Genomic DNA, 13,510 nt, shown 5'->3' with positions numbered 1-13,510 from the left:
TCTGTATATGCAAAGGTTTAGTACTGTTCATTGTTAAACACAAAATGCTGCATTTATTCAAGGTTCATTTTCCATGCCCAATCCAAAACATTCATATTCTTTTCCATCTTCCACATGATTGAGTGACTAATTACATTTCTTATTTTTTAGCCTTGCTCTTCCACCCACGGTCCCTAATAATCCTTTAAACCACAGTGTTTATCATTTCAGGTAACCTGTCTTGCATTAACAGAGGAACATTCTCTGCTATCAATGAAATAAGATACGGAAGGACCTTGAGGTTTAAAAAAATGTCCATTTTTAACTCATGAATCGGAACTGTACGTCACATTAATATTATTAACATCTGTAGTTTTAATGTCAAGGTTTTAGTTTTCCTCTTGCAAATCCACAGCAACCTTTAATTTCACGGTACAGTTAACCTGCGAGCAAGGATGATCACAAGACCAAGTTATGCTACAAAAACACAACCATGACACAAATAACACAGTCAATGCAGAAACAAGATCTATTTTAGAATACAAAAATAAATTTTAAGCCGCTAATAGAAACCCAATATTTAATCTCTCAGATGCCCACCCATACCACATCTAATACAATTCTTTATCAAAATAAATCCTCAATCATTAGTTTCCCCCTATCATGTTCTTTCCTTTCTCCTAAAGGCTATCCCTACTGTGCAGGACATTTTTAATTGTGCTTATTATGGTTTTATTATAGTTTTAGTTGTATTCTTACATAAATAAACTTAAGCCCAACCCCTATTTGGCAAGAGGCCTCAATTCAAGATTTAATATTGTGCTAACCAAATTTCTACTGTGAGCAGCACTATTCATAAACATACCATTTGTATGTACTGTAGATGGTAATTAATAACAGCGTGGAAATTAATGCAAACTTCATTCAGACCATTATAACTAAGGGACTAAACTCTTAAAGTACCTCAACACCTTGGTAACCCTGAAAGTGTCAAGGACACCATCTCAAACATTGTGTCAGTCTTCCCAGACTCTATGGGTTGTATCCGACGAAGCTGTCCAATTTGCACAAGGATTTCCACTTCTACAATGAAACTTCTCCTCCCTCTCCTTGTACCCCGCTAAACTGTTCTGGAGGGTGGGGAAACCCCTGTAACAGATTTTTGGGAAGAAGGGGAAGGAGGAGGAATCTGCCTTTGCATGAATAGGACAACTTCGTCAGATACAACTCTATGTCAGTATTTCATTTTAAATTGTGTTTTTATTACGTGAAGTGTTTGCCACCTGGTCCTTTGGGAAGAAATGTGAGATATGCACTTAATAAGTAAAATAAAAATAAAATATTCAATTAATTCCCAGATTTCCACACATTAAATAGCTTTGCAAGCAATTATTGGGGTGTGGCAAACATCACCATCCCGCTTCTCTTAAGACAAAGGAAGCTTACAAATACAAAGCAAAATCAAATTCTTTACATGCCTTCCCATCATGCCAGATGAGCACTTAAACTGTTTTCCAACCACTGCTTCCCAAAGGAGGCAGTAGCAGCATTCCTCATATCTCTACTATGCATGTCTTCATACTCCCATTAAGCCCAAGTAGTCCTTAAAGAAGAAGGGAAAGAAAATGGCCCTTGCAGCCATGTAACACGGCAGTGACAAATCTTAATATTTTGTACGCAGGTATCTCTGTGCCATGCCAATTAAATGCACGGGTAGCATTTTTATTTATTTTTGCCTTAATTCATGCATGCAACCAGCTGATCCAGCTGAATATGGGGAGCGCGAAACTAGTACTTTAAAGACGAGACGAGACACCAAGGAAGTATTGAACACACGATTACACTAGAGCTAAATAGTTTGCCCTCTGGATGCTTGCCACGGTAAGTATTAACTCACAAATCTTAAAATATGGGTGCTTCCACAAGAAAGCTTTACCATAGAAGAATTGACTCAAAAGTAATGGTGCATTTCTTTTTTTCCGTCATTAATGATCACGTATAAACTAATCACTATACATGGAATTACGAAGAATTTTCTTCTCTAACTTGCATTCTCTAATGCCATTTCTCATGGAGAGAAGAGATTTAAAAATGCTGTATCTTAGACACCATGAAGAAAGTGGAATAATTGGGCAACATATGGAAAACTATTGTCTATACAGTTGATTCACAACTTGCACAGGGGTTAGGTTCCAGGGACTGTGTGTAAAGCTGAAATTGCACATAGTCAGAACAACCCCAGAACCAGCCCCTGCATAACTATCTCTACCTTTCTGGAACCAGTACACGAAGTGGGCTTTCCCCCGTGCAAGGCATAAAACTTTTAAGCTCTCTGCTTATTTCCAATTCTCTGTCTTCCCATTTCCACTTAATACAGGAAGATATAACAATTGGTAAATAAGGATACATTCACACTTTTATTTTATAGTAAGAACTAATTTAAATACACATAACTGTCAACTTCTAAAGTTGGTTAGTATCTCTCAGTTCACAAGTCTTTTCATGTAGCTGTAGCCTACCTGACAGTGTGTGAGGATTTCTGCAAATTCACCTTCACCTAATGATTATACTACGTGTTGGACAGGGGGCAGAAACTGAAGTGCAGAAGTGCCTTATCCTGCAAAGAATTAATAGCAGGGTTGGAGAACCTTTCGAGCTCAAAAGCCACATTCCCTTGTGATGAACCACCCAAAGACTGCATGGGGCCAGGGGCAAAAGCAAGCAGACTAACGGATGCAACTCTTAGCTTTGTACAGTAGGCCACATTTCAGCCTACATTTCCTTTGTAAACTTACCCTCATCCTGATCCAGAGGCTCTTGGGAAAGGATACTAGAAAGAACTGGATTCTTCCAAGTCCCATTTTCTTGAGCAAGAAGAGATAAGAAATGCAATTGGCAGCTGCCACTTTCCATCAATTTTGTGTGTGCCATCTTGGAAAAAAACAAACCACCAAAATAGTTTTAACAAGTATATGTACATCAAATTACATAAAACTCATAATAGCTCTTGGGCTTTTAATAATCAAACGTTCAAGTAATTTTTACTAAGCACGTTGCCACAGCTGACATGACAGACGTTCAGTCCTGAATGCAACACTGGTAAGAACTGTTAATGAAGAATGAAGTGGAAGCCAATTTTAAATTAAATATACATTCATATCAGCATGCCTTTTTGAACAAGGATACTGCAGTACACTGAAAACATTGTGAAAAAGAGCTTCTTTTAGTTTTTATAGTTTCTCTCTGCCACTTCTATTTGCTCTTTTGAACTGTGACCATTTTCAATGACTTTATCACACTGCATGATAGGAGAAGAGGGAGCATGTTTAAGTTGAAGGATGCTGTTCTAAACAGAGAGCTGTTGTTTGAAGCTGGCTTGTTTAGCAACTGCAATTTTCAACTACGATTCCTGGTTCCTAAGCTAGGATTCCTGGCTGTGCAGGAGAAGCAAAGGGAAACATACAAGTCCAACTCTTTGCTCTGGCTTGCTGAGTCTCATCCACCTAGCTCTAAATCACAGCTTAAAAGCATTTGGTGTGAACCAACTCAAAATGAATGTTGGCTCTGAAAATAAAACAACGCCCTGGCACCTTCTGTCGGAGTTTAACTGCTAATTATCTAAGCTCTACTATCTTTTCAATTGAACAATAATACCAGAAAAAGCTACCAAGTGCTCACATACTCTTCTATTCAGGCACCAGTGTACTAGGTATGCAATCACAGCATTGAATGATAGGAAGCTGGCAATCATATGATATTCCTCAGCCAGCCACAGATGAAGAAAGGGAATGTAGCTTCATACAGCAGAAGGGTCTCTGTAGGCTACAAAAATGGAATTCCTAGTCCATCTACCAGACACAGTACTCTCTGTTTGAGAACTTTGAAAGCATTCTGTGCAAAGCAAACTAAATATGTTAAAAGATGGGAGAAAAGAGATGAAAGGAGTCATATCCTTTTAAAGCTGTGTAACAGGTAGGAATTCAATAAATGCAACAGTGGGTTACAGTCACACCTTTTAAATTTCTGCCTGATATGCTGCCTTTTAAAGGGCAGTTGATGATCAATGCTGTACTGTACATGGAATTTCAAAGGATATTCCAATGTCCTGTCTGGTGGACCTTGTATAAAATCTTCACTTCACATCTGTCGAGTGCAGGCTCTAACACTGAAGAGTAAAAGCGCAGCACTTCCCATTAATTTTCTGGCCACGTAATCATATCTTTGTACCATTCCTCCTAATTCCAAATTACCATCTTCCCTGTTTCTCTGTTAAATTGAATAAACTGAGCAGGGATTGAAATGGGTCTCTAAACTATGTTAGCTGGATAGCATCTAACGGATTGAGAAGAGATAAGAACACTGAGTTTTCGAAGTGCTCACTGCTATCCGCCTTTCGCAACTCACTTCCAATCATACTTTTTTTTAATAAAAAAAAAACTAACTAACAGACCTACAACTCAAGGGGTTATGCTAACAGATTATGAAGCAGGATCATACACTAAGCAAAATAACTTGATGGGATAGAAAGCATACTTTTTAAAAAAGGTACCACAATCAAAGAGTTCCTGCACTATTTTGTTCATATTTTTATACAGATTTATGTACGTCAATACTATTCTTGTTCAGAATATGGAGGATTATGATAAGAACTGTGGAGTGCTTCAAATTTTCAATTCCCCTTTATCACAAAGTTTCTTTACCTTGCCAAAACACAAGAGGTGAGTAGCTATGTGACTTACTTGAAAAAATGGAAGGCTACTAAACTAAACCAAACTTTCCATCTGAACCATTTTCCCCTGGCAGAACTATAAACCATCATCTCACTGAGATTTAGATCACAATAAATCTGAGAGACTGACACACAACAGAACTCATCACTGTAGGAGAAACACGAGGCACCAAACATTATATATTTATGACTCCAGATGAATAGGTTGGTTAAGAAACCAAATTCTTACCTGAATAAAGGACTGAAACTCTTTCCATTGGTTTTCAGGCAGTTCAAGAGGCAGGGATAGCAGAAGTTCAGCATAGCTTCTGAAAAAGAAAGATTGCAAAATCAGTTAATTTCTCACTGCTCACAACATGAGTGGGGAACCTCCAGTACACAGGCCTAATTGGGTCTGACACAGATCCTAATTTGGCCCATGAGGTAGCGTCCCACAAACCACATTCACCTTGTGTCATATGTGATGTCAGCTGTGGGACAAGTATTCCCAGTGCCAATAATAAGGTATCTAATTGCCAGTGGGCCGATTGGTGGTAAATGTGACTGGCCCAAGGTCACCCAGCTTCATTACTGAGTTGGTATTTGAACCCTGATCTCCCAGGTCCTAGTCCAACACTAGCTGAATCTAGTCCCATTTCCTCTCACCAATGTATTAAAGATGTAAGTCAGGCCCTCATTTACTATCTAAAAGAACTATCCATCACTATATACAGCATTATATTCCAAACTAGCTTGAAAATATAAAACAAGTGTACGTAAAACTAATTATAGTATACTCACAGTGCTAAGCGTTCAAGCACCAAGGCTACATTTTCACATTCAGAGGTAAGGTAAGACCGCACTTTAACATAACTGTGGATAGCCTCTGTGTATACCTCCAGCAAAGGCAAGGGATCCTCAGATGTCTTCCAATTTTCTGCATATTCAAGAAGTGTCTGTTGAGAAAACATGAAGATGGAATAATCAAGACTGGAGTCCATTTTTCCATTTTATTCACTGATATGAGACTTGACACATTCACCATTTTTCCCCTCAACATTATACTGTACATTTTTAGAATCTACCAAATGAATAAGACTTTTCTCTTCCATGTCCCACCAAAGAGCATAAGAGAAGGAACATTTATGTGCTTTGAACCTCAATATGTTTGTTGCAAAGCACTGTGCTGACATACCAGACACAGCAAACCTCAGACACAAATGGGATTGAGAGACCGCACATCACAGCTGCTCTGCACCACTATTAATGCAACAGCTCCAACACAAAGCTGCAAGCATGTGGCATCCTATTCCCTGGCTGGTAGCTGTTGCAACTGCTGCAATCAGCCACAGACATATTACCAGTTGTTGCACAGCAACTGGGATGTGATTCTCTAATCCCAATTATGGTAGCAGGTACTTAAGAACACTGTATTCGGGCCATAGCTTTATTGGGAAAGGAGTTATTTAATAGCAGGACTGGACAATTAAAGTAGTGCATGATGTAGCTGGTTGAAATAATGTCACTCACCCTTCATAACAGCTCCATTGGACAAGCAGAAAAGACTGGATTTCTGATCTAGTACTACAACTCTACAGGGAATTTTGTGAGTTGGAAAATGACCTATTAGCCTTACCTTAGGAACGAGGGACAGAGGAGAGTAGAAACACTAAGAAATATCTCTTGCACTTGCTTTTGGAAGAGTTCATTATTTCCTGATGAGACCAGTGTATGCAACTATGCATGTATTTGTGTATTTTATTACTCAGCTTTCGTCAGCCAATTTGTAATAGTACAGAGCTATGCAGAGCACAAAAATTCCATTTTGGAGAAAGAGAGGCTCTGAGGTACATGGTGTTCAAGCTTTCAGTCAAGCATAGCTGGGCCTGGACAGTGAGAGAAAACTGTGCAGAAAACTCACAGCTCATTCAACATGATATGTAGAAGATAAATAAACCCTCTGTGTACTGTCTAACCCCCTCTGGCTTCTGAGATTTCCAGGTACTGCCTAGCTGTAGAATGATTTTTAAAAATTTCCTTCTCTTTAACAAAGCAATAAAGCTTAAAAAAAAATGCACTGAAATGTGATGCATGTTTACTCAAAAGCAAGTCCCACTGCGTGGAACTTACTCCTATTTAACGGTGCATAGAAATGCAGATCTAGACTTGGTAATGTTAGAGCTAAACTTGGTAATGTTACTGTAGACAAGGGGTATCTTCAAATTCTGCTACTGTGCCATGAGCAAGTGAGACTATTCTATATACAATTAAAAATGAAATATTAACCATAATGATTTTTGTCTCCTAATCCACTAGAATAGCAGGAGGATAGGAATAATTCAAGAGACACAAATATAAATCACAAAGAATTCTCCTAGCACAGATAACAATGAACGCTTTGCCAGTGAGGCACACTAAAATGAAATTCTTAATTATTATATTTCCATGACCTTTTTGTTTTGTTGCCCAAAACTAATATGGTCTATCACAAAGAACTACATGCTGTCAACTGAACTTTGAATGAATTCTGGGGGATATTAGAATATTTTGTCAACTAGTGTGAAGAATCATTTAATTCTAAAAAACCAGAGTTACCAAATGGGAAGTAACTCTTATGAACATTATAGATTGATGCCATGAAACAGAGGCTTCAATTGGGAAAAACCCAAAGGAGAATATTTCTACATAGAGAATAATACATGAACATCGTATTGGACCTTTTCTTCAAAGAATCTGAAGTGTGGCAGAAAGCATGTATTATCTATTAACATGCAATAATTTATACATAATAAATTTCATTTTACATTACTAATACATCTGAGCAGGATCACTAAGGGAGGGGGTATCAAATACCTGTGAAGGAGGACAAATCTGGCCCTCTCTCTATTCCCTTTCTTTATGAGAGCTAGGCCAATTGTTCCAAAGCAGTACTGCCAAGCGCAAATTCAGAGTCACTATGGACTTTTGCACCCAAAGAATTTCCCCGAGACTGTGAGAAGGACAACCTGGCTTCTGCTAATGTCAGAACTAAGGATCGCCAGGTTGCCACACCATGCCTATTTGTTCAAAAACACCAGTAAGGAAAGATCACCTAACCTCAACTGGATACAAATGCCTGATTACAACTAATCAATTTATTTTGGCATTTTTAAATTGATCTCCCTCCTTTACCTTTTCCCTCCAGTCCCCTTCCCTTGTACGTCTTGTCTTTCTAGTTTGTAAGTCTGAGGGCAGGGCCAGTATCTAACATTTGATTGATGTAAGCCATTTTGGGATACAATATTTGTCTGAAAAGCGAAATAAAAATATAATTAAATAATTACATTAATACATGAAAGACACCAGGTGAGTTCAACCCTGGAAATCATTTTCACTTGTTAGAGCACCATCACACTGTGGTGGAGAGTTTTTGATAAGTTCTCTTCTAAATAGGCAGGCCTGTGTCTGGCCTGCCACTACAATGAAGATGCAAGGACTTGAGAGAATACAAAGGCAGGTAAAAGGAAAGCCCCCTTTAATTTTACACGGTATACCATTCTTTATCCAAGCTTCTATAAAGCTAAGAAGTACTCGACTCTCCCAAATTTCTTTGATTGCAAAAGAGGCATAGCTATAAGATACGACTGCCTTTTAGCTAGATGTAACATCTTTCATAAACACCCATCACAAAATTTCTTTTAAAATTGAAGGATAAATTAAGTATTAGAAAAGGGGGGGGGAACTATCAATTGAAATGCTATAGATTTTCCTACTATTATACCCTATTCTGGCATTGCTGTGAGCCAGTTTGAACACGCCTTATCACAGAAAGGGGCATACACAGCTAGGGAGTCAGGAACTCTCACTCTTGTCACTGATAGTACAGTGGTGGGGAACCTCAGACCCATGTACCAAACATGGCCCACCAGGCCATTTTTAGGAAGTCATACCCACACATCCCACACCTGATACCATGCATGACATCAGATATGGTGTGGGTAAAGATGGGACTCCAAAGGAACCATCAGGAGCCAATGTTCCCGGCTGTTCCTTGGATCCAGCAAGGCACGCTCCCATCCACCCATCTTGTTTACATAATATGATTTTTATTATTATTAATCACATAAACATCAATATCCATAATAGTGAATGAATCATAGTAAATATTAAGATATACATATACACAACAAATAAGGTAGAGGTGTGTGTGTGTGTGTGTGTATACACACACATGCACACACACAAACTTATAATTAAGAGCTAGATTGTGTGTAAGAGAAAAGGTGGAAGAATGGAATAAGAACAGGTAAAATGGAAATAATTATAATTTCATCTCATAAAATCAGGATTATCTATTTTATTACATCAGCTTGAACAAAGGTTTTTTGTTTTTTTTCAAAAGGCAACTGATAAAATTAAAAGCCATAGCTAGTTCACATGAACAAGGCCTGATACATTTTAGAAATACATAAACTGAAGCCTTCCATGGCTTGAGGCATGCTTGAAAAGAGTGTCAAGCATGACTCCCTTTCTCTCAAAAATGCACAATTTCAAATCTCAATTAAGATATATGATCAAGAGACACTGAGCTGATGTACAAGAGCTCAACTACACTGTTGATTTTATTCACTCCTACTTTCAGGAGTTCTCAATAGGCAAAAAGGAACATCTTATTCTTTCTAGCTCAAGTATAATGCATAATGTCAAAGAAGATGGGAATTTAGTCTATGACAGTTGTTCTACAGAAATTTTTAACCTAGACAAGCGAGAGAGGACCAGCCTGTAGGAATACTGGGACTTTTTTCATTGTTATTGTTAAATGGCACTGATGCAAACTATGGTTAACAAAAAACGAGGATCGTTCATCCTTTGGTTGACAAAGGATCTTAATTTGCTTGCACCTGTGAACTTGCAACACAAAACCATGGGAAATGATGGGATGGTTGTAAATGGTTTGACACAGGTGAGGAGTAAATCCTAAGGCTGACTCCCTATTGACTATGTATACAGAGGGACAAAAACTGAATGTGATCCATTATTATAGGCCTAAATTAAAAAAACAAAACCATTCTGACCTAGAAAAAGAAACTTAATAACAATTAATTAAATTCCACCCAACACAGCGGGATTTTCTTTTGAGCAAACATGCACAGAAACAGAAAGCTGTCTTATACCAAGTCAGCCATACACACGAGTGGTAAACAAAACACAAACCTTGGTTTACTACTCATAGTTTAGAAAGAAACCAATCATGAGTTCGGGTTCAGACATAACATTAAGACCAAACTATGGCTTAGCAGCCGGAGTAAGACATTTCAACAGCATGCCACTTAGGTGAATGATACTTTAAGTGACACGAGAACCAGGCCAATATGTTATTTTTGTGTGATTGTATCAAAAAGTATATGTTTCAAGCATGATTGTTCAAAGCAGTTCATGTCCTCCATTCAAATATGTAAGTTTTGAACTAAGTGGATTTCTGAAATGACAGTTTCCCAATCGACAAATTGGTGGAAACAGACATTTGATGGGCAAGACATTTGTGGAAAGAGCAATAGTGTGCATTCTGAGTAAACACTAAAAATACCATGTTCGTTTAGAGTAACCTGATTTAATTGACAAAATCCAAGGGCAGTTGGAAAGATCGTTCAACCACAACAACACTGGCTTAAAGATACTCCGGAAACCCTGATCACTGGACTGACTCTTCCTATGCTCGTCTATGGGGGTAACATATGAAGGGAGCCTTACGACTAAGCCTCCCGGTGCGCTACTGTGGGGCAGATGCGCGCTAGCTCCCATGGGCAAGCTGGTGGTTATATTGAAATATTTGTGGCATAGGGGGAAACCGGGGCAGGACTTCCTTCTCTGGCACCTGGAGCATGAGTCCTCGAGATACAACCGAGCGGGTGAGGGAGCCCTCATAGCCACCCCCTTCCCTCGCTTCCTCCCGCTGGAACAAGCTACCCTTCCCCTCCCCTCCTTCACGCTCCGGCTTATTGCTGGGCCAGGGGCACGGGCTCTCCGCCGCCGCCATCAGCAGACAAAGGCCCCTCCAGACCCGAGGCGGCGGCGGCAGCAGCAGCAGCAGCAGCAAAACAAAGGGGCCGAGTCGAAGAGGGAGCCGCGTGGGGGGTGGGGAGCTGCCGGGAAGACAGGTTGTGGGGGAGGGGACTCCGGGCCCGCGATGAACTCCCCTCCCGGCGAGGGGGGCGGGCCACTTCTGCCCGCCCGCTCCCTCCCTCAGAGCCAGTTTCAAGGAGGAGAGCAGCAGCAGCAGCGCGGCCCAGTTCCTTCCTGCTCCCGCTGGAGGAGGAGGAGGAGGAGGCAAGGAGAGAGAGGACCCTCCCGCCTGCCCGCCCCGGCCCCGTCCTGACCTGGCAGAGCTGCTGACAGTACTCGGCGGCCGCCTCCACGGCGGGCTCCCGGCTCTCCCGCAGCCCCGTCTCCAGCTCCAGCAGCCGCCCCTTCAAGCGCCGCGTATCCAGAGGGAGGAGGCCGCTCTCGCCGCCAGGGCCGTGGCTGCCGCTGTCCTGCTCGGCCTCCTCGTCCGCCATCTTCGCACCCCGCTCCGTCGCGTACGCAGCCCCCCTCCCCCCACCCTACCACTACCAACCACAACCAACCAACCGCCACCGCACTCGCGAGCCCTCCCTCAACGGCCCACCTACCCCCCCCCTCAGCTCTCCCCGCGCGCGCGCAGGCGCGAGCCCCGTAAAGGGGGGTCACGTGATTACACAATACCACGTTCCGGGGAGGGGGAATCACGTGCGGGATCGAAGGGGAGGAGAGTTCGAACAGGCAGTTCGCCCGCTCTTTACCCGTCCTCCCCCCCCCCCAGCATTCGCAGAGGGGCTGGGAAACGTGGGCTAGTCCTGTCACGTGCGTCTGCCGGCGCGCGCCTAGTGGAACAAATAGCCTCGTGACGCGCTTCGCGGACTTTTTTTTGGGGGGGGGGAGAGACGGCAAGGAGGCAGGACGAAGAAGTGTTTCAGTTTCGCTCGCGGTCTGCCTGGTTTGGAGCGGCTTCGCTCCCTTGCACAGGAAGAGGCGGCGCCGCCACCGCAGACTTCATTTTTTTTTAAAAATGAAATATTTATTGAAGTTTTACAAAAACACAAATACAAAAACACATAATAAAAGAAAAAAGAAAAATAAAGATACAACATATAAAAGCACAGAAAAAATAAGAAAAATTAAAAACAATTCCATTTTTCATAACTTAAAACTCATTTGCTTGTTTCTTTGACCTCATACCTCCCCTTCTTGTATTCCCATTTAAATAATCAAATCAGCAAATCCTTACCCTCTTTCATTTATCTTAACTCTATATCTTAACATTTTATACGCCACCGCTGACTTCAACGGGCAGGCGGCGCGCTTTTTGCCCGCTTCCGTTCGCCCCTCTTTTCTCTCCCTGGACACGCGCACCTGGCTGCAAAGTTTCTCGCCCCTCCGTCTGCGAGGGAGGCCTGGTGTTACGCAGCTAGGAATCCAAAAACCGATGCGCATTTATTGCTAGTCCGCAACTTCCGAAACTGTTCGACAGGGCAGCTGTTTAAGCTTTGGGGAAATTATTTTAAATACAAACTATCCTTTTAAGAAAAATAAAGGAACAAACACCCGTCGAATTTATTTATTTATTTATTTACTTACTTACTTACTTACTTACTTACTTACTTACTTCCCACCCTCCACCCTAAGGCAGGAGGGCCAGTGATGCAGCCCACACACTATTTATATGGCAATGGTCATCAACTTCGGGGGTGGGGATCTGGCCCTTTCAAATATTGTATTGGGGTGGGGGCGAAGGAACCTCAGCCCCTAGGAGCTGGCTGCTATGCCTAAGGTCCCAGAGCAAGATACAGTATAAAAACAGCATTGAGAACAATTTTAAACTTGCAAAGGTGGGTGCTAAAAACATTCACCTTTCCAAATATTACCTTTGCTTTCTATAGGTACGTTGAATTTTGAAGCAGCACGTGTAGGGGTGAGGTATTTAGCTTTTTATTTTAGCATATTCAGGGCTAATTTAGATTTAGAAAATGGTATGAGGGAGAGGATTTTTTTAAACTTCCTTCCCCACAGCTGCTTTTAGGTGGGGAAACAGTTGGGAGTTGTAATTATGAATCCTATATTTAGGGGTGGCGCAGGACATTTTGTCGCCCCTGCAACACCATTCACCATCCTGCAGAACCAGGGCCCCTCCCTGGCCCCACCGTCACACCTGTACTGCTGCCAGTCCCGCCACTGCAACTGCCACGATGCAGTAGCAGTTTGGTGAGGGATGGCTGTGAGGACAAGGGTACTGTGACACTGACAAAGCCACAGTGGGGCTGGAAGCACCACAATGGGGCTGATGGCGGTGCAGTGGCAGGGGTTGAATCTGCTGGCCTGTATGAGATCTATTTTGGTCATCCTGCTAACAGGCCTTCGTTCCCACAAAATGGGCGTACTGGTTTCTCTAAACAGAAATACCAAAGAGATAGAAACAGAAATGAAAAGGCTCTGACATCCTTGCTGGCTTTCTGTAACAACTTTGCAAGGCACTTTAGGGAGAAAATCACTCAGATTTTGACAGAGCTGGATCGCATTCAAATCAAGTCTAACAAAGTTGTCTAGAGCACTGTCTGCTCCATCGCTACTGGATCAGTTTACATTATTGCAGCCTGAGGATGTGACAACCTGCTTGAAGACGTGGCCATCCGCCTGCCACCTTGACCCTTGGCATTCTGGCTTCTTCAGGGGGTTGCCTGGTGGGGGGGGTCCAGAAAGTGATTAATGTTTTAATGAAGAAGGCGCCACCTGCCTTGAAGGAGGCAGTGGTGTGTCTCCTTGGTAAGA

At 41.8% G+C, this 13,510-nt stretch overlaps 1 protein-coding gene across 3 annotated transcripts in view; it reads right to left on the bottom strand.

The window, feature by feature from the left end:
• The window catches only part of ZNF292 (zinc finger protein 292), a 30,862-nt gene extending 18,546 nt beyond the window's left edge, over positions 1-12,316 (bottom strand). The window contains exons 1-5 of one of the 3 annotated variants that reach the window (XM_083608262.1): positions 12,020-12,316; positions 11,044-11,735; positions 5,489-5,643; positions 4,938-5,016; positions 2,775-2,910 (exon numbers count right to left, since the gene is read on the bottom strand). In XM_083608262.1, coding sequence (XP_083464388.1) covers positions 2,775-2,910; positions 4,938-5,016; positions 5,489-5,643; positions 11,044-11,223 — 550 coding nt within the window. In that variant the 5' untranslated portion in view covers positions 11,224-11,735; positions 12,020-12,316. Of the gene's footprint in view, positions 1-2,774; positions 2,911-4,937; positions 5,017-5,488; positions 5,644-7,858; positions 9,314-9,584; positions 11,736-12,019 lie in introns of those variants that run through there. The other 2 variants (XM_083608263.1, XM_083608264.1) reach the window with 2 other exon arrangements.
• Between the last annotated feature and the right edge of the window lie 1,194 nt (positions 12,317-13,510).

Source organism: Podarcis filfolensis, assembly GCF_964270895.1.
Source record: "Podarcis filfolensis genome assembly, chromosome: 3".
Classification (NCBI taxonomy): domain Eukaryota; kingdom Metazoa; phylum Chordata; class Lepidosauria; order Squamata; family Lacertidae; genus Podarcis; species Podarcis filfolensis.
This window is presented reverse-complemented; position numbering and strand designations above follow the sequence as displayed.